General features: G+C 52.4%; 2 protein-coding genes and 1 long non-coding RNA gene across 5 annotated transcripts; 1 reads left to right on the forward strand and 2 right to left on the reverse strand.

The window, feature by feature from the left end:
• Nucleotides 1-182: 182 nt before the first annotated feature.
• GNB2 (G protein subunit beta 2) lies at nucleotides 183-5,391 on the reverse strand. The gene is made up of 10 exons (XM_053894147.1): nucleotides 5,231-5,391; nucleotides 2,788-2,933; nucleotides 2,549-2,587; nucleotides 2,324-2,430; nucleotides 1,929-1,992; nucleotides 1,683-1,845; nucleotides 1,522-1,588; nucleotides 1,041-1,242; nucleotides 734-950; nucleotides 183-660 (listed from the first exon to the last, which is right to left on the reverse strand). Exons 2-10 carry the CDS (start codon nucleotides 2,842-2,844, stop codon nucleotides 554-556), a joined length of 1,023 nt encoding a protein of 340 aa, XP_053750122.1. The 5' UTR covers nucleotides 2,845-2,933; nucleotides 5,231-5,391; the 3' UTR covers nucleotides 183-553.
• A 394-nt stretch (nucleotides 5,392-5,785) lies between these two features.
• LOC128774755 (uncharacterized) lies at nucleotides 5,786-26,167 on the reverse strand. 2 transcript variants are annotated; one of them, XR_008419219.1, is made up of 3 exons: nucleotides 25,908-26,167; nucleotides 20,156-20,323; nucleotides 5,786-5,879 (listed from the first exon to the last, which is right to left on the reverse strand). It is a non-coding gene; the product is annotated as an uncharacterized LOC128774755 (long non-coding RNA). The 2 variants fall into 2 exon arrangements; XR_008419218.1 differs by lacking the exon at nucleotides 5,786-5,879 and adding an exon at nucleotides 16,147-17,178 and having other exon boundaries at nucleotides 25,908-26,164.
• Nucleotides 12,391-25,831, forward strand: ACTL6B (actin like 6B). Of its 2 annotated transcripts, XM_019422776.2 has the most exons (14): nucleotides 12,391-12,520; nucleotides 12,990-13,066; nucleotides 13,271-13,436; nucleotides 13,716-13,816; nucleotides 18,975-19,072; nucleotides 19,782-19,876; nucleotides 19,943-20,049; nucleotides 20,685-20,774; nucleotides 20,931-20,992; nucleotides 21,105-21,219; nucleotides 21,358-21,438; nucleotides 21,535-21,630; nucleotides 21,849-21,935; nucleotides 25,539-25,831. In XM_019422776.2, exons 1-14 carry the CDS (start codon nucleotides 12,496-12,498, stop codon nucleotides 25,617-25,619), a joined length of 1,281 nt encoding a protein of 426 aa, XP_019278321.1. In that variant the 5' UTR covers nucleotides 12,391-12,495; the 3' UTR covers nucleotides 25,620-25,831. The 2 variants fall into 2 exon arrangements, with proteins under 2 accessions (XP_019278321.1, XP_019278322.1); XM_019422777.2 differs by lacking the exon at nucleotides 12,990-13,066 and having other exon boundaries at nucleotides 12,405-12,520; nucleotides 25,539-25,829.
• Nucleotides 26,168-26,177: the final 10 nt, after the last annotated feature.

A 26,177-nucleotide genomic window follows, 5' to 3' on the forward strand; every position in this document is an offset into this window, starting at 1 on the left:
GCCTTGCTGGGCAGGTCCTCCTGCTTGACTTCCGCTTGGGCTGGAGAAGGAGTGGGAGTTTCTCTCTGGCCCTTGCTTACAAGGGCCCAAACCCCTGCCCCCCCCCCCCCCCCCCCCGCCCGCCCTTGTCTGCCCTGGGGACAGAGATCTGCACTGAGAAAGACACAAGGGTAGAGACCAGGTACAGAGTTGGAATTGGTTCCTTTATGGAAAAACTGAAAATATAATAAAAATTAAAATAAAACCAGTTTTAAAAAAGCCAGCCCCTGGAGTTTCTACCTCCTGCCTCTGGCCCTCCAGAGGGATGAGGCCCCAACCCCAGGGCAGCAAAAGGATGAGGGCTTTCTGCCCCTCCTCTCCCCCCATTCTATCCCATCTTCATCTCCACAGTGGGGGCCCCCGGGAGGAACCAAACCTGGGTAGGGGAGCAGGGACCCAAGGCCCGGTGGCCCGGGGAGGGGGGCTTGGTGTGCACCCAGCCCCAAAGCTCCCGGTCTGTAGTGTGGGCACGGGCAGGGCCCCTCCTGGCCTGGGCTCAGTGGGGTGGCAGCTGTTAGTTCCAGATCTTGAGGAAGGAGTCCCAGGAGCCTGTGGCCACAGCCATGCCATCATCAGTGACCCCAAGGCAGCTCACGCGGTTGTCGTGGCCAGCAAGGACACCTGTGTGGAAAGAACATCAGAACTCCCACCGGCTGGCGGCCCCGGCCCCCGCCCCCGCCCATCCCCAGCGCACCTGCACGATCACCCTTCATGGCGTCCCAGATGTTGCAGTTGAAGTCGTCGTAGCCAGCGAGCAGCAGCCGGCCGCTGCGGGAGAAGGCAACAGAGGTGATGCCGCAGATGATGTTGTCGTGGGAGTACATGAGGAGCTCCTGGTCGGCCCGCAGATCAAAGAGGCGGCACGTGGCATCATCAGAGCCCGTGGTGAAGGCATAGCCATTGGGGAAGAACTGCAGGACATGGGACCAGAGTGGGATGAGGGCACAGAAAGGCCAGGAGCTTGGCAGAGACAGGCCGGCCCAGCTCTGTCCAGAACTTACAGCCACGGCATTGATGTCTGATTCGTGGCCAATGAAGGTCTGTCGGCACATAGAATCCCGAACGTCCCACAGCTTGATGGAGGCGTCACAGGCACCTGACACAAAGGTGCGGCCATCAGGGGCCAGCGACAGGGACATCACATCTCCACTGTGTCCGGCAAAACCCACCGTCTGCTGTCCTGTCTCAATGTCCCAAAGGGCACTGGAGAGATGACAGGAAGAAGGAAGGGGTCAGAGAGAGGTCCCTGCCCCCCTTCCCCTCCAAGTGAGCCCAGCCCTGACAGAGCCTCCTCCAAGGAAGGGGCATGGTGGGGGGGGGGGGGGTTGGGGGGAGCCACTGGGTCACAGGAAAGGGAGGCAGAGTGTTCAGAAGCCCCTCACCCTCTCAGGGCGTGTACTACATGCTAAGCACCAAGGCAGGGGCCCCCCCGGGGAGGAAGTACTGGTGAGCCCTGACTACGTAGCCCTGGCAGGGCCTCACCAGGTCGTGTCCCCAGAGCTGGTGATGATTTGGTTGTCATCCAGGAAGCGGCAGCATGACAGGTACCCTGGGGAAAGGGGCTGGTCAGCCGGGTCTCTCAGGGAGGGCAGCACAGCCCCTCCCCCCGCAACAGCACCCAAACCCTGCCAGGTCCCTCTCACCAGTGTGGCCAGGCAGCTCCCGGCTGACCCTGACATTGCCCTCACGGGTCTTGAGGCTGTAGATGGAGCAGATGTTGTCCAACCCCCCACAGGCCACAAAGTTCCCTGAGGGCGCGTAGGCACAGGTCATGACCCAGGAGGAGCGCAGAGGGATGGCATGGACCTAGAGAGGAGGAGCAGTGCCCAAGGTCAGAGCCAGCCAGGGCCTGCAGCCCAGCCCCATCCAGCCTCAGGCACCACCTCTACCTTGTTGGTGGTATAGCTGTCCCAGATGATGAGCTTCCCGTCCTGGGAGGCGCTGACCAGCAGCCTTTTAAAAAGTGGCAGGGAAGAGGCAGAGGAGTCAGGGTAGGAAGCTCCCCCCCGGAGGCAGGACACCTTTCCCCCTTCACCCATCTGGTGGGAGGCCCTCTGAGACTACTCCCAGCAGCAGCCCAGAAGTCCCTGTTCATTCGGTCCTATTTCCCACCCCCTGGGACTGTCTGGGAGCCATGGCCTCCCCAAATATGTCCACAACATGGGGATCCTGTTCATCCCACCAGATCAGCAAGGTTGCAACCCTCACCCCACTCTGCCTGCTATGTTCAGCCAAGGGCAACACAAAAGCTCGGCACACAGCCCCAACCACTTGCACACCACACCTTGAATCTGTCCCCCAGTGCATGGCATAGATTTTTGCCAGGTGCCCGCGGAGGGTCCTCCGTGTCCTCATCTGAATTCTCCCCACTGGGTCCAGCCCAGCTGTGATCTGGAGGTAGAAGCAGAATGGGCTCAGGGAGGTTCGAGGTGGTGTGGCCCACCAAGCAGTATGCCTCTAACACTTGCTCCTTCCCTAAACCCCAAGTCCGGCCCTGCATTCATCTCACCTGGGTCAGTGTTGAATCCCCACATGCTTTTCGGGCATCCTGTAAGAGATGGATGGCAGAACCATCAGAGAGACAGGAGAGGCGAGGAGGAGACAGGGAAAGAGGTGACAGGGGAGTGGAGAGAAGACAGCGAGCTACTAGGATAGCCACACACACACAAATCCCTCCCCCCACCCAGTACGTGCAGGCCACCTGGCCCTGCCTGCTCAGCCTCCCCAGCCCAGCGGCCAGGCCCTCACCCGGATCTGGTTCCGGAGCTGCTCAGCCTCCTGTCTCAGTTGCTCCAGCTCACTCATGGCGCCGGGCCCGTGGGGCGGGGTTGGGGGCGGCTGGGGGCCGCGGGACGGGGGCTGGGGGAGACAGCTCCTCGCCGCTGGCCCGAGGCCTGGGGGATGCAGGGCTGACGTCAGGCCCAAGGCCGCCGGAGAAGAAGGGGGGAAAAAGGCGGGGTTGAAGCCCGGCCCGGAAGGGGTAAGCGCCGGTCGGAGGGGGGAGGGACAGCAACGGCGGCCGCGGTCCCCCAGGCTGAATTGGGGTCTCTGGCACAGAAGGGATGTTGCCCAGGAAGAGCTGACTTCCCCAATCTTCCGCCCCCCCGGAAACGGAGCGGGAAGTGCAAGAGGAAGCGCAGGGGAAACCCCTCCCTCGGACAGCAGCTCGGGCGGGACACCCGCGGCAGGAACTGAAGGGGGGGGGGGGAAGGAGGAGGGGGGGCGGGGAGAGTCCCTTAGAAAACAAACCTGGCGTCCTCCCGGGCCGCACAGACACCGCCCTCCTAGCACCTAATTTTAAAAGGGGCAGTGCCTCTTTAAATTCACCCCCACACGCCGCACACCCTCCACACATACCCCAGCTTCGACTGGGGTGGGGGAGACCAGAGGGGGAAGCTGGGCTGTTCGTGGGGTTGCCTAGGCAACCGTCACCCGGACTGAGAGCACCTCATTGGTGAAGTGCCCCCACCCTAGCCCTGTTGCCAAGGCAACCGCATCCACGGCAGAGACCTGTAGGGTGGGTGACCCCACCCCCGGCCCCATCGCCCCCGCCCGACCCAGCCTCCCGCCCCGACCCAGAACCGGCCAGGGTGGCTGTTTACAGGATTTGGGAAAGCCGATTGGCGCTAATAGGTTCGGGACGGCTCACCCCGGATAATCCCCGGGCCGGCTGCGCCCCATTAGCCGCCCCCGGCGGGCGGAGGCGAAGGTGGAGGGGAAGGCAGCCCCTAGTCGCTGCTCCCTCCAGCGCCGAGGCCGCCCGCCCCGGCGCGCCCGCAGTAAGCCCGTGGGAGCCGTTCTCGAGTAATTAGTGCTCCGAGGAGAGGTCCCCGGCCCCGAGGCGCGGAGCTGCTCTCTCCCAGGCGCGGGCGGGCGGGAGAGCTGGCGGCCCCAAGCGGCCCGGCCTCGCGCCCTCGGCACCCCAGAAGCCCAGTCCCTGGGCTCCGCGCCGGGGCCCCAGGGGCCAGGCTGGCTCCGCTCCAGGGCCCCGGAGTCCTGCCCCACTCTTTGGACACCTGTGTGATCAGGCCATGCACACTGCTCTCTGCCGACCCAGGCGTCCCCCACCCAGCTCCCACTTCCCCCAGGCCCTGGGCGTTCCTCTTTCCCCCTGACATTTCCCCTCTGTCAGTTCAGCGTTTTACGCTCGCGCCGGGGGATGCCCTTCCAAAAAAGCGGGGGGGGGGGGGGGGCAGAGTCTCCCACTCCACCGCCCCAGCTCAGGACAAAGCCTCTTCCTTCTAGCCGCCAGCAGCCCAGGCCGGGCGGCAATGCCAGAAGCTGGGGGCAGAAGGAAGCAGGCCAGGAAGAAGCCGCTGGGGGCGGGGGCGACGCTCCCAGCCCTCAGTCCCCATCACTCGCCGGAGCCCCCTAGGCTGCCCCCGGATTCTGGGCATACAGTAGCCGGGGCCCCAAGGAGAAACAGGGGTGCCACCGCCTCCGCGGGTCTGGCGGGGCGAAGGGGAGGGGACATGGGAGGGTCCCGGATCTGGCAGCTGGAAGGCGCGGGCCGGTGCCGCGCTGCCAAGCGCAGTGGGCCTGGCCCTTCGGCCCCCACGACCTCCATTTTGCCCAAAAGAAAGCTAGGCGTGGGGTGAGGGCGCCCAGGAGCTGGGCTTGAGGTTAGGGCTAGTAGAGGGAGCAGGGTGCCGAGGTCTCCGGTCTAGGGTAATATGGCCAGAAAACACCGACAGAACCCAAGGGATCTGAGGGTAGGGTGGAGGCGAAGGGAAGGGTGGCCTCGCGGCCTTGCCTGCCTCTCTGAAGATTCTGGAGTTTTGCAAGGCGAATACCGCCAGAGGTGCAAAGAGGACACGAGGGGTGCTACCCAGGGGCAAACGAGAGGGCGGTGATGGGGGGGAAAGGGGGCGGGACGGGGCCTACAGAAAGCCCGGAATTTGGCCCCCAAACTTCTCAGGGAGCAAGAGGCAGGAGGGGCTGCGACAGGGTCTGGGGTCAGGCAAAACGCCTCGGACGGTGCAAGGAGCGCGTGCATTTCTGGGAACAAGGGTCCCCCCCACCCCAGTTCCCCTTCCGGGTTTGGGAGCGACGGAGCCAGAGGAAGGGAGGGGAGGTCTAGGGTGCTACGTCCGCTCCCGAGAGGCCAGACCAGGAGACAGAAGGAAGAGAGGTTCCCCCATGGGAATTTGGGGCTGGGGGAGAGAAGGACTCCTTTTGCCAGCGGAGGTACCTGTGGCGGTGGGACTCTGCGAAGGGTCGCTAGAGCAGCGCGGGAGGTCCTGTCTTCCTCCGCGGCGGAGGCGGCAGCGGCGGCGACGCGGATGGATTTCCTCAGTCACCCCAACTCAACCGTCCAGCGCTGCTCTCCCCAGAGCGGAGGGATCCCGCCCGCCAGTGACGCGGCCGTCGCCGCCGCGCCCAGGGCCCGGCTGGGCGAGACCAATTCCTTAGTGGGGGGAGGCCAGAAGGCAAAAGACCACTTAAGGGGCAAGAACTAACCCCGTCACAACAAAGATATCACACCACACTATTTCGACGCAAAACGGACCAAAAAGAATGCTTCGTTTTCTGAAAAGGAGCAGGACATCCCCCCTGGGACTGGAAGAGATGGTATCGGCACAGGGGCGGGGGGGGGGGGGCGGAAAACCGCTCTCAGGTCACGTGACCCACCCTCCCGGATTGGGCGGCTCCAGACTGGGTAGGGGAGCTTGACGCCCCAGTTCTGAGTTCGGCACGCCCCTGCTCCAGTGAGACCACGCCCCTCCAAGGTCCAGGACAGAGCTCGAGAGATCCCTACCCGCGCGGGACGGAGCAGTCGGTCTTGAGGCTGTAGAGGGACGCTTCTGAAAGTCCCCGAGGAATGGTGCGGGACCCTGAACCTGAGAATGATGAGAAGAGCCATCCATGCCCAGGAAGTTCCCCAGCGTTGCCCCCTGGGCTTTTGTAGAACTCTGCCGGGCCGCATGGCACTGTAATAACAACTCCTATTTTTTGAGGTCCATACTTATTTAGTCCTCACGACAGTGCTGTGAATTTAAGTACTGGCATTGTCCCCATTTTATAGTAGTGGAAACAGATTCCTAGGGCTGCAGAGTTGAGATATGAACCAGGGTGGCTTTAGCGACTTAACGTGCAGGGATACCAATACTAACCTCTTGAGTAACCCTCCAGTGGACCCTCCCTGCAAAGGAATGAGAATGAAAGTGTTGCCTTCCTGTCTGCCCTGCAAGTCACGTTGGATTGTTATGAGAGTCTGACGGATTGTGGACATGCTTTGGAAGGTTCAAGTCACCGAAGAGCCTTCATTGAGTCCTCATCCAATTGAAAAGTGAAAGTATCAAAACAGACACTTCTTATAGGCATTACAAAAAGTTTTCACAGCACACTATTTTTAGGAAAATAAGAAAACAAAGTCAGTCTTATGCACAAATCCCATGTATGTGCCCTCACCAATTCAAGGATATATTAGCAGTAGATGATAGATGTCAATTAGGCATTAGCATATGGAAGGGACCTTACAGATAATTTCCTTCAGTTTCCTCTCAGTCTACAGATGGACAAAGTGACTTCCCCAAAGTCACTTAAAAAACTGGTAGCCCAGAGGCACCTTGGTGGCTAAGTTGGTTAGTTCGGCTCAGGTCATGATCTCATGGTTCATGAGTTCAAGCGCCACATCAGACTCACTGCTGTCAGCACAGAGCCCACTTCAGATCCTCTCTCTCTCTTTCTCTGCCCCTCCCCCACTGTGCTCTCTCCAAAATAAATAAAACATTAAGAAAGAAAAGAAAAGGAAGGAAGGAAGGAAGGAAGGAAGGAAGGAAGGAAGAAAAAACTGGCCGCCTAGGACTAGAACCCAATTTTATTAATCTCTGTAGTGCATCTGACAGTGCTTCCTCTTGCTTTGCTTTCCATGCTAATACGCTTCTTTGTTTGAACTCGTTCAGCAAATATTCACCTAAGTCCCAATGATGCATCAGGCACCGTCCTGGGCACTGAGGATATGACCATGAACTGTGAACCCTCCTCTGCCTGCAGGGAGGTTATAATCTACAGAGGAGGCAGTGGTAGATGATCGTTGGAATGACGATCAGTGCTGGTGGCTTGGAAGTGCATTGACTAAGAGCAGAACACTGGCGGGGGGAGGGTGGGGATCAAAAATTTTAAGTTGAGACATGTTAGGTTTGCAATGCCTAGGAGAGGTGCTCAGAAGAATACTCAGAGGGTGGTTGTCAACGCAGGTCTGGGGCTCCGCAGAAGAGTATGAGTTGGAATAGAGCCTTAAGAATGAGTGGCGTTTTAGAGCAGATGAAGTCATAAAGAGGTTCAGGGAAAAGACAAGATGGCCTAAGACCAAGCCCTGAGGAACTCCAACATTAGAGGTCAGGCAGAGGAGAGGAAGCTGCCAAAGAAGAAGCCAGAGAGCTAACAGGAAAATCAGGAGAATGTGGAGTTCTGGAACCCAAAAGAAAAGAATGTTCCAAAAAGGGAATGGTAAAACTGTTTTGAATGCTGCAGAGAGATGAGGCAAGCCTGCACTGGGAAGTGTGCGTGACATTGAGAAACAGGCAGGCCATGGGTGACTTTGTCAGGAGCCCTTGCAATGAATGCTTTTCTTGCAATAGGTTGAGGGTGAGAAATGAGGCAGTGGAGACAGTCAAAGTGGCCAAAGCTCTGAGAATCTTGTCCTGGAGGGGGTGTAGAAGGGTGGGGCAGTGGTGAGAGGAGAATTTGAAATAAAGGTATTTGGGTTTTGGTAGGAGCTTCTTTAGATGATAATGGGAAGGATGGGGTTTGGGGGAGGAGAAGGATACACAGGTAGCCAGTGGACGACCAACTTCTCTGAGAAAGCAGAAGCCCTAGAGGACATGTGGAGACCCTGACTCTCACGAGTCATGGGACACTTCCTCCTTCCTCTAACTCTTCTTTCTCAGGCTTCTCCTTGGTCCTCTCGTCCTCCTCCGCAGGGCATCCGTAAACAGAGTTTCTACAGGATCCCAACTTCAGCCTCCTTTTCTCACTGGTGACTCCCTCTATTACTGTGACTTTAACTGTCCCCTAATTGCTCACAAAGCTCCATCTCCAGCCCAGATATCTCTCCCCAGATGTAGACTTGGTGTATGTCCAACTGCAGCCTGAATATCATCATCTGTTTGTTCCCAGACAGTGGTGTGCTGGAGTCAGCTTGTGCCAGTTCAGGCCAGCTCACAAGAGCCCAGAGTGCACCTCTCTTCCCAACTCCTTCTTTAGTGAAGTCAGGTCGATAGCAGTAACTTTTAATTGTCATGGTGGGAGTAGTTACACCATGGACATTGGGAGTTGCTTCAGATCAGAGCTGCCTTTGCCTGAAGGGCTGATTGTTAAAACATTTCCTACACACCTCTGATCACAAACATGTCACATTCAACACATTCAAAACTAAATTAATCCTCTTCTACCCCACCCCACCCTGCCCAACCCTGCCCTTTCTCTGAATCTCCTGGCCTAGTCAACAGCGTCACTATCCCCTCAGGAGCTTCTCGCTCCCTCATTCCCCATATCCAAAGGTGGTCAAGTTACTGTATAGGCCAAGCTGCTATAACAAAGAATCCCAAAAATTCAGTGGCTGAAGAGACCACTTTAAAATAGATCCTCCAGGACTGTGGGGACATCTCTGCCATGCTGAACCCCTAGCTTCCGTCTCCGTGTCTATTGTGCCCCAAGCAGCTTCCACAATCATACCTGAATTTCGTCCATTGGGAAGGGGGGTAGGGTGGAAAGCACAAGTTCTTTCCTGCCAAGCAGAAGCACTAACTTCTGCTCAGAGGTTGGCCAGTTACAAGGAAGGTGGTCTTTCGTCATACACACAGCTAAAACGGTATTAATAAAGAAAAAAGGGAGATGGCTGTTGATATAAGGCTAGCAATCTATGTCACTGGTGGCTAAATCTTGTCAATGCTACCTTTTGTATATTGCTGAAATCCATCCCTTCTACTGTATGCCAAATGCTATTACCCTGGTTTTTGCCTATATCCTGTCCTCTAGGACGGTTCCTCTCTATTCGTCTACCAAATAGCTGCCAGACATATCTTTCTAAAATGCAAATTAGATCATATAACTTTGCTGTTCAAAACCATGCATGAGTTCCCTATTGGTTCCAGGAGAAGACCCAAACTTCTTTGCATAACACACAGGGCTGGGTCTTGTCCCCTCTCAGAATGCCTTCCACCCCAACTCCAGTTCTATTTCCTTTTCAGCTGGGGAAATCCAGTTTATTTTCTCAAGCTTCTTTTGAATATTGCCTCCCTGACCACACTGTTGTCTGTGCCCCACCGCAGTGCTGGCTCCGTCCCTATTGCAGCCTTTACTGGACTGTTTATTTCTGGGCCCTTGCCACCTGCACTAGGCAGGGGCTCCCTGTGAAGCCAAGACACTTGATTTATCTGGCAGAGGACTGGGGCGGGGGGGGGGGGAAGCCCACCAAAGCAAGGAACAGACCCTCACAAGATGCCAAACCATGTCCAAGGTGTGGGGTCTGAGGGTCCTGGACCTACTACTTTTGACATCATTACCGGGTGTTCAGGTTTGGCCAACCTGACTGTGGGCCTGGAGTGTGCGAACCTCCCGATGACTTTGTTGAATTAATTATTTAACCCTCCATCTTCCAGGATAGATATGAAACCTTAGGAGAGTCACGTCAAGTTATATGAGCCATTTTATTCCTGGTGTCTGCAAGGCACCTTGAGAACATCCTTGAAATTAATAGAAGCATAGCAACATTTTCCCCAGGATCAATACTTTTCACATGTCATAGTTCCAATCTCAGCTCTGTCATTTACCAGCTGAGTGACCTTGGGCAAGTCGCTTAATCTCTCCATGCCTGTTTCCCCTACAAAATGGGGATAATAATCAGATCATGATGAGAACTAAACTACTTGACATTTATAAAGTGCTTATAACAGTTGTTTTAAAACACTTAAAAACAGATGTTTTGTGTTTGCTAAATAAAAATAGAGTTTAGGCATGAACAAATTGGTGTTTGACTACTTTTCCAGTCTTATTTCCCCCTAACTCTGGTTTCTGCCACCAGCTCATATGCAACCCTCCTTCAAGACTGAGCTCCTAACTCCATACAGGCCACAAATGTTCGTGTCTCTAGAACTTTGGACATGCCAGTCTTTGTGTGGAAGACCTTTCCCACCTTGTTCACCAGTGAACCCTATTAGTCCTTCACAATTCAACTCAAACTTCACTTCTAGGAGCCTCTCTGGACTCTCAGAGACAGGCAGCTCCTCCCTCCTCTGGGCCCCCATTCCACCCCACTTACATGCATGTCCGAGCTCCCCACTACACCAAAACTTCTCTAGAGCAGGGATATATCTTATGCATTTCACTATTCCCATGCTTCGCACAAAGATGTTTGTTGAATCAATGAATGGACAGTGAAATAGAGTAATAATATTTTACCTTAACCACTGACATAATAGGATACAATCATAATACAATGGAATGACAAATGAAAATCGGCCACGGTTGACTAGGAGGTAAATCAAGTCCAGTTGTGTAGTCAGCCAGCTATAGTTTTTCCACCAACTGTGAGAGGAACATTCACTTCTTATTACAATACTACAGATTTCCAACTTATGAATAATAAGCTTTCCTAAGCTTCAAAAACTCCCCAAGAGCATTCTTAGGACCAGCGTTTACTGACTAGTCCTGTGTGCCTAGCTTTTAGCCAAGCACTTGGTTCTGGCATCAGATTGAGTCCTTACCACCAGCAGTACTATAGATGGGGACAGTGAAGCTTGGACCAGGACACAAAAGTGTTATGAAATAAGGTCATCTCTCAACTGGCTGATAAGAGGTGTAAGTTCTAGTCCTGGCTCTGCCCCAGTGGGCTTTGTGACCCAAGACAGGGCTTTGCCTCAATCTGCAGAAACCTTTGTAAAATCCAGGGGCTGGATCCAGGATCAGTAAGGTTTCTCCTGACTTGGGGCAGTCTCTGAATCTGAGATCCTAATGGAGGTAGGGGAGGGCTGATGGGAACTGACAAGGTGAATTTACAGGGGAAGTGAGGCAACATCATCAAATGTCAACAAAAGGAGAGGTGCAGGTCACGAACAGAATCACTTTCCACTCCAGCGTCCCTGTAATCCTCACCTCAGCAATGATAACAATAACGATAATAATAATAATTTTGTAAGATGAAGAATGCAGGTGCCAAGAGGTCGAGGGCACTCATCCAATTCATCCAGGTCTCAATTTATGGAGGCCAATGACTAACTCACTCGGGAATATTTCAATTTCCCAGCACTGAGTCAGCTCTCTCCCCTACAGCTCACCTCTTGCACTTAAGCCTGAATGCCTCCAGACTGAAGAGCTAGGCCTGGACTCCCAACCAACCTTGGGCATGTGAAGGGCCACTGTTGTCAGTAGGTAATCAATGAGCCATCTTAAACTATCTGTCCTTTGGCTGGAGACAGGTGGAATCTCTTCCAGAGTGGGCATCTGGTGAGCAGAGAAACTTCAGGGGCTTTGGCTGTCACACAGTACCCTCTTCCTGTGCCATCCATGGTCTCCATGCTCTCCCCCCACCCCAGAAAGGAGGTGGAAGTGCCCTCAGCACACACATATTCACATGCACGTATGTATACACACACACACATGCATATGCACATGCACACATATCCCCACACGTGTAAGCACATACATACCAGGCACACATCACATAAGAGTCTCTCAGCTAAGCGAGTCTGTAGAAGTAGCTCCCTGACCTTTGCTATTAAAACTGTTGTGGAGGTGGTGTCAGGCCAGGAGAACAGCTGGGGAGAGGAGAGATAGATGGGGAAAGGAAGCTAAAGATGGGTTAGCTCAGCACCAATGGGTGAACACGGTACACGTGTGTATGTATAGGGCCCAGGCGCCAGGGACGGGAGAGGAAAAGAGGGGCCATTAGAAAGACGAGGGTGGAAAGAAACAGGGAGAATATGGAGACACACCCCCTCCTGTACCTCTCTCTTTCCTTCTTCCCTTCTTCCTTTCCCTCCTTCACCGGGCGATTTCATTCAGACTTGGGTATGACGGAACCTTGCTCAGGAGCCTGAGAATGGAAGACTCCAGGACTACGGAGCCCTCTCCTCGACCCCATTTAAAACAGTAAGGAAGCAGGGGCCCCATCAGTCATCCTGCGGCGTCCTGATCTCCAGATGGACAAGATTTCCATCTCTTTTGTACGCCAGCCAGCTCTCTACCTGGTTATCCCTTAGGGTCAGTCTCAAAGTCTTTGCTATCCTCCCCACAATCTTGAAGTTTTGGTGTCTGCCCCTTTAAAGCAGCGGCCCCCGGTCGGGTTATTGTCTTGCCTCGCAGCCAATCTGCGGCGCCATTGGGGGCGGGGGATCCGACCTCCTGATTGGCCACTGCGCGCCCCGCCCCGCCCGGGATCCCGGGAGCTGTCCGGCCGCCTCGGTGCTGATCCCGCCGCCGCCCACGGGCCGTGAGCCGCGCTGAGAGGGCATTATGAGCGGGGGCGTCTACGGCGGAGGTGAGCTAGCCTCGGGCTTCAGGCTCCCTAGCCTGTCGCGGCCTCGCCGGCAGCCCTGCACCCCTCACCCGCGCGACCTGAGCTCTGGGCACCCCAGGGCCTGTCACCTCGGCGCTCGAATGGGTCCACCCTGGGTTTGGGTCCTGCGCCACTCCTACCTTTGGTCCTCCCAGGTCGGTCGCTCGCGCGCACTGGGCTCACTCTCTCCATCATTCAACTCACCTCCTCCCGGCCCCCCTGGCCCCTTCTTTCCCGGCGAGGAGAGTGGCCTGAATAAGGCCACCGGGCAAGAAGGGATTCTGGAGGCTTGATCCCCACTCCCAGGATCCGGACTCCAGGCCGAGCTCCCACCTACCCCGGCCGGCGTTGAAGGTGGCGAGACTGTGGCTCTGCCCTGACCTCCTCTCGGAGCTATCCAGGGGGAGAGAGTTTGGGAGAGGTCCCCTCACACACCTGTCTCCCCGCACAGATGAGGTGGGGGCGCTGGTCTTTGACATTGGCTCCTTCTCAGTCCGCGCTGGGTACGCTGGGGAGGACTGCCCCAAGGTGAGCCTTCCAGCCCCATCCCCAAGTCCGAGAGACTCCGGACTCCCCTCCAGGCTTCCCAGTGACCCAGGGTTCTCACAACACAGAGAGAAGCTCTGCAGAGCGGGAATGTGGGAGTAAACCCAGGGGTGGGCTGAGGGCCTTGCCATGGGCCTGGACAGGGGCAAGAGGTTGATCCCTCTTCCTGCCCATGCCCCCCTCCAGGCTGACTTCCCCACCACGGTGGGGCTGCTGGCCGCGGAGGAGGGGGGCGGGCTGGAGTTGGAGGGGGAGAAAGAGAAGAAAGGGAAGATCTTCCACATCGACACCAACGCCCTGCATGTGCCTCGGGATGGAGCTGAGGTCATGTCGCCCCTCAAGAATGGCATGAGTAAGGAGCCCCTACCCACCATCTCCCGACACAGACCCGAAGCCCACACACTACAACCGGGGGCACATCACCCCACACCCACAGAGTCTACCTTGCAGTTGCCCACAGCTGCCTGGTTCCCAGCCCAGGGGCCCGACAGATTCCTAGGAAGGGGGGATTTCTGCTGAAACTGATCTCACATCTCCTCCTCTGGACTTGGCCTCCCTCCTTCCTTTGCTTCCTGTCCCTGGACCCCTACCGGCCCACTCTCATCTCTCCCCGCTGGTCTCCTGGCCCCAGTTGAGGACTGGGAGTGCTTCCGTGCCATCCTGGATCACACCTACAGTAAACACGTCAAGTCTGAGCCAAACCTGCACCCAGTGCTCATGTCCGAGGCCCCGGTAAGTGCCTCATCCAGCCCCTAGTCCAGCCCTAGGGACTCCCTGCATTCTTTCTGCCATTTGTCTCTCCCACCCCTCCCAAAGCCTCTGCCATCAATCACTCCACTTAACTTTTCAGACTTTGCTTCCAACTCCACCATCACCATCTTCAAAAACACTTTCTTTCCTCCCTGGTTTAGTCTCCTTTCCACCTTCCTATTCTATCCACTCCTATCTTTTGCCCATTCAGTCCATCCCTGCTGTTTTCTTCACCAAAGTCCTTGTTTGACTTTTTAACTTAAATTTTTTTTTGTCAATGTTATATATGCACATTGTCAATTTCCTTTGTAAAACATGTTAAGGAAAAAAACTGCCTTCATATCATCTTCCTTCCATTCCCCTTTTCCAGAGGCTTTTCTTTTAGCTATTTTTGGGAGGGGGGGGGTCAGGTTCTTCCATATCTGCAAATATCACACTCAAAAGGCTGCTCGTGGATTTTTTTAGTTTTAGGCATTGATTTCCCACCATAGAAAAAAAACATTGAGCTCACTTTCCTCTTCCAGCCCACACCACACACTTTAATACAAATACAGTTGTATTTTAGATTTTTAAAAATCATTATTCAGTATTTACACTCTTATGTTTATGTATGCTAATAAGGTCTGGCCTGGGCAATAAACTATGGTCACTTTTCCTTGCACAGCTTTCTGTTTTCCCTAAAGCTAAAAATTGTGCTGGTTTTTATTTGACTTAGTTTTCTATTTGCTTAATAATATGACCCTAAATTATTCATCTGCTTATTACTCATCAGCTTATGTTACCTACATCCTTTCTCAAAACATTAATTCCTTTAGATATTCTATCAATTTCATCTTCTTGAAGAAATCTCTCCAAAATCCCAGTGATTTGCTCCACTTTGGACTTGTTGCCTTCTACACAGAGAACATAGATATCATCCTGACATCTCCCTTCACCATCATCTTAGGGCATCCCTTCACCTCTCTCCTGTGTTAGAAGTCCTGTTTCTTGTATCTCATCACTCCTTTTCTTGATTTATTCCCTTATTTTCATGGAGCATATCCTCCAGTAACTGCCTTAGAAAGGTCATGAGAAGTAAAAATGTTAAGACCTTGCATGTCTGACCTTGGATTGATAGCTTAGCTAGGTATAACATTCCAAATTGGAAATCATTTTTCTTCAGAATCTTGAAGGTCCTTCTGCATTGTCTTCCAGCATCTATTGTTGCCATCAACAAGGCAGAGGTGAGGTGTCTGCATGATTCAGTAGGTTAACTGTCCGACTTTGGCTCAGGTCATGATGTCATGGTTAATGGGTTTAAGCCCCTCATCAGGCTCTGTACTGACAGCTCCGAACCTGGAGCCTGCCTCGAATTCTGTGTCTCCCACTCTCTCTGCCCTTCCCTCACTTGCACTCTGTCTCTCTCTCAAAAAAATAAATAAATAAATAAATAAACACCCATAAATAAAAGGAAAAATAACAATAAAGAAGGCAGAGATGTCTAATTCCTGACCTTTTGATGTAATGCTTTCCTTTGTGAAAGCCTATAGAATTTTCACTTTGTCCTTAGTGTTCTATAATTTCTCAATATTATATTGGTTTGTTTTCATCCATTGTTCTAGATACTCATTATGTCCCTTCAATCTGAAAATCTATGTCTTTCGATTCAGTGAAAAAATAATTCAGTAATTATTTAAGTAATTTTAGTTCCTTATTTGATGATTGATTTCTCTTAATATTCTCTGTTTTTTCTTTAGGAAAGTATTATTTGGATTTTACAACTCCTGAATTCATCCTCTAATTTTCTTATCTTTTTTCTTATATTTTCCTTCCTTTCATATTTTCCTCTAATTTCTTTTAACTTTTTTTTAAATTTATTTTTGAGACACAGAGAGACAGAGTGCAAGTGGAGGAGGGGCAGAGAGAGAGGGAGACACATAATCTGAAGCAGACTCCAGGCTCTGAGCTGTCAGCACAGAGCGTGATTCGAGACTCGAACCCACAAACCACAAAATCATGACCTGAGCCAGTCAGTTGCTTAACCAACTAAGCCACCCAGGCGTCCCTCTTCCTATAATTTCCAAGATATTCCCTCAACTTTATTTTTCAATTCTTCTATTGAGTTTTTCATTTCTGCTTCTGTAGTTTTACTTTTCAAGAGTTTTTTGGTTCTACAAATGTTACTTTTTAGAACATGCAATTCTTTCTTCATGGGTGAAATATGATGTTAGCTCACTCAGGATATCATTAGTTTTGTTTCTGTTTTTGGAAATTTTCATTTCCCTACATAATCTCTGTTCTTCCAAATTGCTTTTTTTTCCTCTGCCATTTATTTATTTATTTCTGAGAGAAAGATAGTGCATGAGCATGTGGGAAAGAGCAAGGGAGGGGAAAATAGAGAGGGAGACAGAGACACCCAAGCAGGCTCTGCACTGTCAGCACAGAGCCCAATGAGGGGCTTCCAACCCACAAACCGTGAGATCATGACCTAAGCCGAAACCAAGAGTCAAACACTCAGCTGACTGAGCCACCCAGCCACTCCCTCTCTACCCTCTTTCTGGGGGATCTCTGTCTCATTTTAGAGGCTTTTCTTAGATTTCTGCCAATCCTTGGTTGTCTGCTTATGTTTACAAGTGGTGGACTAAAACACTGATTGGAAGCCATGTGAAGTGGGGGGACTCATTGGCTGTGGTGATAGAGGATGTTGCTATAGGATGATTTGCCTGGGGTGTTTATTAGGCAGCCTCTGATAATTGGCATCTATAGATTTCTGATGTAACCCATGGAGAAAGCTTGTACCCTACAGACAGGCCTGGTCACCCCCTTTCTGGGAGTGAGGGAATAGGGCTGAGGTTCTCAGCATTTAATATGCATGGAATCACTTAATTCTCCTGTTTTTAGTGTCTTCACTCCCAACTGTGTCGTGTCCCACCAGTCCAGAGCCCCTCAGTGTTATTCTGTCTAGAGAATAAACTTCCAGTCTTCTGCTGAGGCTAGGATGGGTAATAAATAGCTCAGTGACATGGATGGAACTGGGGAGAGAGTTTAGGGAGCTATTACTTGAATGGCTTTAAACACTCTTTTTTTTTTTTTTTTTTTTTTTTAAGCTTTCCCTTAACCTTAACTGCCAGAGATGCCTGAAACTACAAATTCTTGAACCCTGTGAGAAGTCCGCAATTTGACACAGGCTGTTCTTGGCTTTTTCCATTACCTGCTTAGGAGTCAGTGTTCTTGAATCTGTTAGGTCAGTTACCACTCAACTATCTGGCTTCCGCTCTTCAAAAATTTGTTGTTTTCTCCTTCTTTGTTACTCCCAACTCTTGAGGGTGTCTGTCCCAAGATTCTTCCTGTCTCTCTTTTTTGAACTAAAATTCACATAACATAAAATTAACTTTTTAATGTTATCAATTTGGTGGCATTTAATACATTCACAATGTTGTGCAGTCATCATCTTTATCTAGTTCCCAAACATTTTCATCACCCCCCAAGAAAATCCATTTTCATTAACCAGTTTCTTCCTACTCTCCCTGCCCTTGGTAACCATCAATCTGCTTTCTGTCTCTATGAATAGATCTATTCTGGATCTTTCTCATAAGTGGAATCATACAACATGTGACTTCTTGGGTCTGTATTCTTTCACTTAGCATAATATTTTCAAGATTCATCCATGTCATGGCATATGTCAGTACTTTATTCTGTATTATGACCGAGTAGTTTTCCATTGTATGGATATACCACAATTTGTTTTTCCAATTTCTCCCTTCATGGACTTTTGGGGACTTTCCATCTGTGGCTATTGTGGGTAGTACTGCTATGAACAGTTGTATGTATGGATTTATTTGGTACCTGTTTTCAAGTCTTTGGATATATAACTAAGAGTGGAATTGCTGGGTCATATGGTAATCCTATGTTTAACTTTTTGAGAAACTACTCATTGTTCCCCACAGTGGCTGAACCGTTTTACTTTCCCCCCAGCAATGTACAAGGGTTTCAGTTTCTCTATACCTTTATTTTCCCCTTGATTATTATCAACACACTAGTGGGTATGAAATGGCATCTCATTGTGCTTTTGATCTGCATTTCGCTAATGGCCAACAATGTTGAGCATCTTCTCACGTACTGGTTGGCTTTTGTGGGTTTATGCCTTTTTTTTTTTTCCTCAAGAAATCTCAAGCCCAAATTCTCAAGCCTAATGTGGGGCTTGAACTCGTGACTCCAAGATTAAGAGTTGCATGCTCTAGTGACTGAGCCAGCCAGGTGACATGGGTTTATGTCTTTTTAAATTGCCCCTTTATTATACTTTTGCTGGGATCTTGGAAGAGAATAAAATTAGATGTTTGTATTCAATCCACAATTTTTACCCAGAAATCCTCTTCCCAGCTTTCTTCCCTCTGAGATGATTAAAATGGGAAAGAGGTATAAATTGGAGGCTGAAAGGAGCCTGAAGTATATATCGTACAATAAAGAACACTGAGGGGTGCCTGGGTGGCTCAGTTGGTTAAGCGTCCAACTCTTGATCTCAGCTCAGGTCTTGATCTCAGGGTCATGAGTGTGAAGCCTACTTAAAAAAAAATAATTAGGGGCGCCTGGGTGGCTCAGTCGGTTGAGTGTCCGACTTCGGCTCAGGTCATGATCTCACGGTCTGTGGGTTCGAGCCCCGCGTCGGGCTCTGTGCTGAGGCTCAGAGCCTGGAGCCTGCTTCAGATTCTGTGTCTCCCTCCCTCTCTCTGACCCTCCCCCATTCATGCTCTGTCTCTCTCTGTCTCAAAAATAAACATTAAAAAAATAATAAATAAAATAATAAAAAGTAAATTAAATTAATTAATTAAAAATAAAAAATAAAATAAAGAACACTGGGCCAGAAGTCAAGAGACTATGACTCTACCAAGCTCTACCCAGAGCTTTCTGTGTGATCTTGGGGAAGTTATTCTCCCTCTCTGAGTTTTATCTTCTTCAGCTGAATTTGGAGTGTGATCTTTAAAATTCTCCATAGTTCTCACATTCTAAAGGTCTATGTGGATCAAGAGGCCTGAACTCTCCCCAGTCCAAGTTTTGTGTGTGTGTGTGCGTGTGTGTGTGTGCGCACGCACGCATGTGTGTGTTGTACATGGGTCTGTGCCTCCCCCTTTTTGAATCCTCCCCTCCTGTACTTTCTCCCCAGTGGAATACACGGGCCAAGCGGGAGAAGCTGACAGAGCTGATGTTCGAGCAGTACAACATTCCTGCCTTCTTCTTATGCAAGACGGCTGTGCTCACCGCGTATCCTCTGGGCTGAGCTGCTCTGCCTGGGTGGAGGGCCAGGGTGGGGTTCATGGTGTGCTAAACTGGAGGCTGGACCTGATTCTGTGCAGATTAGTGTCCTGGATGGCAGACACCCACTCTGTGCCCCATTAGTGCAGAGGGCCTTCTGTGGGCCTTCTGACCCTGGGGCGGCCAGATCAGTGGCTCTTTCCTATTCCTTGGATCAAGCTGAACAGAGACAGACAGACAGACAGACAGAGTTGGGCCAAGTAGACAGCAGGGGCTGGGACTGGAGAGAACAGGGAGGGATATAACACTGAGGAGTTTCCTCCCCAAATAGCCAATCAAGCATTTTCTTTTTTTTTTTTTTTTTTTTTTTTTTTTTTTTTTTTTTTTTTTTTTTTTAAGGATCTACCTTGCATTAACTCCTGAGCTAGGCATTGGGACAATATGGTCCCCCATTTCAAGGAGCCAATAGAACACTGAACCAAGACTCCAGAGAGACTGGGAGCTCAGAAGGAAGAAAAAGAGGAAGAAGTTGTGATTCAGAGAGGGAAGAAGTGACAGGGGTCTCAGGAGCTTTCCTCTAGTCATGGGTCATAAACCAGAATGAGAGATTTGCAGATTGTGAATGGGCTGGACCAGGACAGCAGAGGGTGACCAGGCCAGACCTGAGTCCCAGCCCCCTCACTGCCACCATGTCTTTGACTTACCCATCCCATGCCAGCTTTGCAAATGGACGTTCCACGGGCCTGGTGCTGGACAGTGGGGCCACCCACACCACGGCCATCCCAGTGCATGACGGCTATGTCCTACAGCAAGGTGAGGCCTCGGTAGGGCTCGGGGGTGTCTTGGGGGACAAGGCCCTAACGTCCCCTCCCTTTCCAGGCATTGTCAAGTCACCTCTGGCAGGAGACTTCATCTCCATGCAGTGCCGGGAGCTCTTCCAGGAAATGGCCATTGACATCATCCCACCCTACATGATTGCAGCCAAGGTGGGGTCTCTGGGGAGTCCTGGGCACTCACCCTATGACTGTTGACCCACTGACCCACCAGATACCAGAAAAGGGTGTAGCAGGGCCCCCAGAGGACCCAACTTACAATCGAAGCATCAGAGGTCCAGGCATGCTGAAGGCCATACAGCCAGCTGGGAGCAGGATGTAGGAGGGTCAGTGTGGTAGACCCAGGTTCAAGGTGTGCCTTTGCCATGTAAAAGCTGTGTGACCCCACAGCATGAGATTGAAGCTTCCTGAACCTCAGTTTCTTCCCCTGCAAAGTGGAATAACACCATGCAAGGCTGCCGTGTTAAGTGAGACACTGCATGCAAGGGTCCATCCTGGACCCCCACATGGAACACGGCTCAGGAAAAAGCCCCTTAAGGTTCTGTCTGATCTCTTACTATATTCCCCATGCCCTTAGCTTCCTCTGACTGGGCCTTTCAGATAGCTGCACTGCTGCATGAGTGACAGACACGGGAACAGGCTCTCCCTATTCTCTCTCTTCCGCTGCCTTTTGTGGACAACAGAGCAAAGAACCCAGTGCCTGTTTGATGTAGGAGCACAGGTGTGGTCCAGGTGGGCTGGGCAGGTGTGGGGTGGGGAAGGGCGCTCACAGGCTTTGTGCCCCACAGGAACCCGTACGGGAAGGCGCCCCTCCAAACTGGAAGAAGAAGGAGAAGCTACCCCAGGTTTCCAAGTCCTGGCATAACTACATGTGCAATGTGAGGACAGCGTCCCCCGAAATAGCCCCTGCCCCTCCCCAGCTCCTCGTCCCCTACCATGAGAAGAGGGGAAGGGACAGAGAGGCCCTGCAGGTGGGGGTACTTGGGGGTGCTGAGGAGGGAGACCAGGCCCTCACTACCTCCCTGGGTCCTCAGGAGGTGATCCAGGACTTCCAGGCCTCTGTGCTGCAGGTCTCAGACTCTCCCTACGATGAGCAGTGAGTGGCATTCCCTGCTGGAGGGTGGGAAAGAGGACAGGCCTGGGACTCTCGGGGGACCTCTGGTCCTTTGTGGGCACCCCCAGGCAGGGTCTCACTCTTTCCTGGGCAGGGTGGCTGCGCAAATGCCCACAGTGCACTATGAAATGCCCAATGGCTACAACACAGACTACGGCGCTGAGCGGCTCCGCATCCCTGAGGGCCTGTTTGATCCCTCCAATGTCAAGGTTGGGCTGGGCGGAGGGTGTTGAGGTGGGGGCTCATTGGATTCGCTGGATGCCGGCATGTCGGGGAGGCTGGGAAGGATCGCCAGGGTCTGGGGAGAGGGGGCAGAGGCTGGAAACCTAGATCACCTTTCTCGGCAGGGCCTGTCGGGGAACACCATGCTAGGTGTGGGCCACGTGGTGACCACCAGCATTGGCATGTGTGACATCGACATTCGCCCGGTGAGGCCCAAGCCTGTGTCTGGGCAAAGGGGCCCAGGAGCAGTGGGGAGACGGGGAGGGGCCCTTCCCTGAAGGTTCACTCCTCTCTGCTCTCAGGGCTTGTATGGCAGTGTCATTGTCACTGGCGGGAACACGCTGCTCCAGGGCTTCACTGACAGGCTCAATCGAGAGCTCTCCCAGAAGACCCCACCGGTAAGAGCCCACCGCGGCCAGGGCCCTGGACTCCAGTCGTGGCTTAGCTCTTTAGGACTTAGTCCTTCCTCCTTCCCCAACATCAGGCATCTGGCCACCAGAGCAGACACTCCCCCTGTGACTTCCCAGTCTTCCCCACTTCCAGCCCTGTCCCTTCCCAGAACCCAGGTGTCTGCTTCCCCCCCCCCTCCCCTGCTTGCCCCTCTCTTTCTCCCCAGAGCATGCGACTGAAGCTCATCGCCAGCAACAGCACCATGGAGCGCAAGTTCAGCCCCTGGATCGGGGGTTCCATCTTGGCCTCGCTGGTGAGAGGGACAGGGCTTGGCCTAGCACTGACTGTGGGAAAGGGGCAGGTCCGAACAGCTCCATCCTCTTGCCTGCCTCCTCATTCATTCATTCATTCAACAAACATATTTTTGAGAAAGAGCAGCCAGTGAATGCTCCATCGGGGCAAATCAGGGAACAGAAGGAAAGGAGCTGGAGAGACTGGTTGGGGTTGAGACTGTGGATGGGGCACCCACTGTTCTTAGCAAAGGGGAGACACAGAGGTTGGGGGGAGGAAGCAACGTGACAGTCACAGGCATGTTTGGGAAGACTGTGTCAGGCATGAGGAGATCAGGGTGTGAGCTGGACCCAAGGGGACCCTGCAAAGGGTCCTGTCTGGACCTGTCGCTGGGCACAGGCAAGACGGTGAGCAGGGAGCCGGAGATGCAAACTTCATCTCACGGGCATCAGCCACATAGAGGGGACAGCGGGGCCACAACAGAGCAAGAAGGACATCCCTCAGAGGGGCAGCCCTCAAGGAGACAGAAGCAAGGGTCAGAAATAGAGGAGGCTGATAGTGTGAAGTCAGCTGAGGGCCGGGAACATGTCAGCCATGCCTACTTGTGTGCCTGGCTTAGTCCCGGCCCCCATGAGAAGGCAGAGTCCAGAGGCTGAGGCCATTAAACAGGAAGAGACCACAAAGTGCAGGGATGTCCCTTCAAGGGAGGACCAGATCTAGTTCAAGGGTCATGAAGGAACTCAGAGGAGCGTTGAAGTTGAGATGGAAGACTGAGTAAGAACTTCTGAGGCAAAGAGAGAGAGGGTGCTGGGGCTATAGGGAGAGGCAGGTGAGACCAAAAGGTATAGGCAGACGCGGTTATATCGAGTTTAGGAAGCTCACTCACTAGGGCAGCAGAGTGGAGAGTGGCTTGAGTAGGGCTGCTGTGGTCTCCGCTGGGAGTGGGGTTTGACAGAGGAGTGGGTATCAGGCTGTGGAAGTGGCAGCTCATCACAGGTCCAACTGACAGATGTGGACAGCATTTGGATACAAGAGGGAAGAGGGAAGGAGTCCAGGATGAGGCTCAGGACGCTAGCTCCTGGCAGCCGTGGTCAACAGGAATGTAATGCGAGCCACATATACAACTTTAAATTTTCTAAATAGCCATATTTTATTTTATTTTTTTAATTTTTTTTAACGTTTATTTATTTTTGAGACAGAGAGAGACAGAGCATGAACGGGGGAGGGTCACAGAGAGAAGGAGACACAGAATCTGAAACAGGCTCCAGGCTCTGAGCCGTCAGCACAGAGCCCGACGCGGGGCTCGAACCCATGGACCGTGAGATCATGACCTGAGCCGAAGTCGGACGCTTAACCGACTGAGCCACCCAGGCGCCCCTAAATAGCCATATTTTAAAAGAGCCTGAAGAATCAGGTGAGATTAAGTTTAAAGAATATACTTTGGGGTGCCTGGGTGGCTCAGTTGGTTGAGCTTCTGATTCTTGATTTAGCCTCAGGTCATGATTCTGGGGTCATGGGATCGAGCCCCAAGTTGGGCTCTGTGCTGAGCATTGAGCTTGCTTAAGATTCTCCCTCTCTCTGTCTCTTTCTCTCTCCCTCTGCCCCTCTCCCCCGCTTGCACATTTTCTTTCTCTCAAATTAAAAAAAAAAAAAAAAAAAAAGAATGAAAAAATATACTTTCTTTGGGGCACCTGGCTGGCTCATTCATAGAAACATCCGACTCTTGATCTTGGGGTTGTGATTTTGAGTCCCACGTTGGGTGCAGAGGTTACTTAAAAACTGAGTCAGCCAAAAAAAAAAAAAAGGGGGGGGGCGCCTGGGTGGCTCAGTCGGTTAAGTGTCCGACTTCAGCTCAGGTCACCATCTCGCGGTCCGCAAGTTCGAGCCCCGCGTCGGGCTCTGGGCTGATGGCTCAGAGCCTGGAGCCTGCTTCCGATTCTGTGTCTCCCTCTCTCTCTGCCCCTCCCCCGTTCATGCTCTGTCTCTCTCTGTCTCAAAAATAAATAAACGTTAAAAAAAAAAAATTAAAAAAAAAAAACTGAGTCAGCCAGGCACCTCTAGTTAAAAGAAAAAAAAAAAATATATATATATATATATACTTTATTTAATCCAATATATCCAAAATATTATAATTTCAAGGTGTGACCAATAATTTTTTAAATTTTATTTATTTATTTTGAGAGAGAGCCATGCACCTGCAGGAAGGGCAGAGAAAGAGGGAGAGAGAGGAAGAGAATCCCAAGAAGACTCCACACTGTTAGCTTGGAGCCGGACGTGGGACTCTAACTCATAAACTATGAGATCATGACCTGAGCCAAAATCAAGAATTGGACACTTAACCAACTGAGCCACCCAGGAGTCTCTAATGGGTGATCAATATCAAAGTGAGATATTTTACATTCTCTTTCCTGGACTTAGTCTTCAATATCTGTTGTGTATTTTACAACTGTAGAGTGCACGTCAGTTCAGACTAGCCACATTTCGACATCCACAGTGCTCAATAGCCACTGTGCCAGACAGCATTAGTATAGAAGGTGAGAAGACCAGCGGCACCTGGGTGACTCTGTGGGTTAAGTGTCATGATCTCACAGCTCATGAGTTTGAGCCGCACGTGGGGCTCTGTGCTGACAGCTCAGAGCCTGGAGCCTGCTTCAGATTCTGTGTCTCCCTCTCTCTCTCTCTGCCCCTTCCCCACTCGTGCTCTGTCTGTCTCTCTCTCAAAAATAAATAAACATCAAAAAAAAAACAAAAAAAAAAAAAAGAAGAAGAAGGTGAGAGAGACCACAGAAGCAGGTTTGGGCCAGGCCTAGGGGAACTCAGTCTTGGACATGCTGAGTTTGAGGTCCCAAGAGACTCAGAAAGAGGTGTCCGAAAGACAGCTGAGTATTTGGGTCCAGTACTCAGCGCTGAGCATTGCAGACTGGAGACTGGGGGAAGGGGTGGGGTTTTAGTGCTTGAGCAGAAGTCCCAGGAGTGGAGGAGCTGGTTCTGGAGGGCTTGGTTCTGTGAGCCCAGAAAACAGGGTCAGTACCAGGGACACAGGCACTAGCTTTCAGGCAGAGGTGAAGCAACCATCCAAGAGAAGGGACAGTCTGGGATGCCCAGTGCAGGAGACCCTCAAGGGGCAAGGTTCAGCGTGGGTGGTGAAGACCACTCCAACCAGAAGTTAGGTGGTGCAGGAAGGGTGAGGGTGGAGGAAAGATTGTTCTTGGGAATGCAGGAGACTTGACAAGTTTGTAAGGCCTGATGGAGCGAAAGGTGCAGGAGGTGTTGGGGGGTGGGGGCTTTGGGGGGACAGGTTGGCTGGCCTGAGGCTCTAAGCTCCACTCCCCCCTCGAAGACAGCACGTGGCCCAGGGCAGACAGGTGCGCAATAAATACTTGTTGAATGAATGAACCAATGTTCTGACTGAACGACAGGAGGAGGGGTATTCACCCTCTGAATATGAAGGAGGGCGGGGAGGCTTGGGGAGGTGGAGGAGGAAGGGATATGGGCGGGAGAGGCGGGGCTCGCAGGGCAGGGGGAGGGTTTCCCAAGGGCTGGGCCTGCTGGTGGAATGTGGGGAGGGGCGTCCCCTCCTCTCTCCAGGGCCGCCCTGAAGGCCTCTGTCGTCTCCCGCCCCCAGGGCACTTTCCAGCAGATGTGGATCTCCAAGCAGGAATATGAGGAGGGAGGGAAGCAGTGCGTGGAGCGGAAGTGCCCCTGAGGGCGTCCCCTCAACACCCACTCGCCCGCCCGCCGCGGTGGGATAGGGGACGCCAAAAGGCGGGGAGAGGGTTTCCCGGCTCGGCCTCCGCAAGCGCACATCGAAGTCCCCACCCCATGCCCTCGTCTCTTCCCCTCCCTTCTCTTCCGCTTAGATGTGATGTTTCTGGGTTGAAAGGAGTAAAAATGTTTTAAGAAAAAAAAAAAAAAGTTTGGCCTGCTTGGTGGGGGTGGAGGGCGTGGGGTCAAGGGCCTGGGGGGAAGCGAGAGGAGGAAGGCCCACACCTACGTCCTTTGATGATCCCACAGTGGACGCCGGGGCAAAGTCTGCGGATGGGGACAGAGATCCAGGAGCCGCAGAAGCCTCGGGTTTCAAGGGAGACCCAGGGAGGATCCCGTAGCGAGGAGACAGCAGAGTCGCTCAAGTGGGCCCCTAGCGAGGAGCCGAGTTGGGGCAGGAAACGGATGCTGGAGACTAGACCCCGCGGCAGGGGAGGGGCGGAGCGGAGGGCTCGCCAGGGGGGCGGGGCTGGGGCCGGCCCTAGGTGGGCGGGGTTTC

This window comes from Panthera pardus, unplaced genomic scaffold (assembly GCF_024362965.1).
Source record: "Panthera pardus isolate Hobbes unplaced genomic scaffold, ASM2436296v1 HiC_scaffold_4, whole genome shotgun sequence".
Classification (NCBI taxonomy): domain Eukaryota; kingdom Metazoa; phylum Chordata; class Mammalia; order Carnivora; family Felidae; genus Panthera; species Panthera pardus.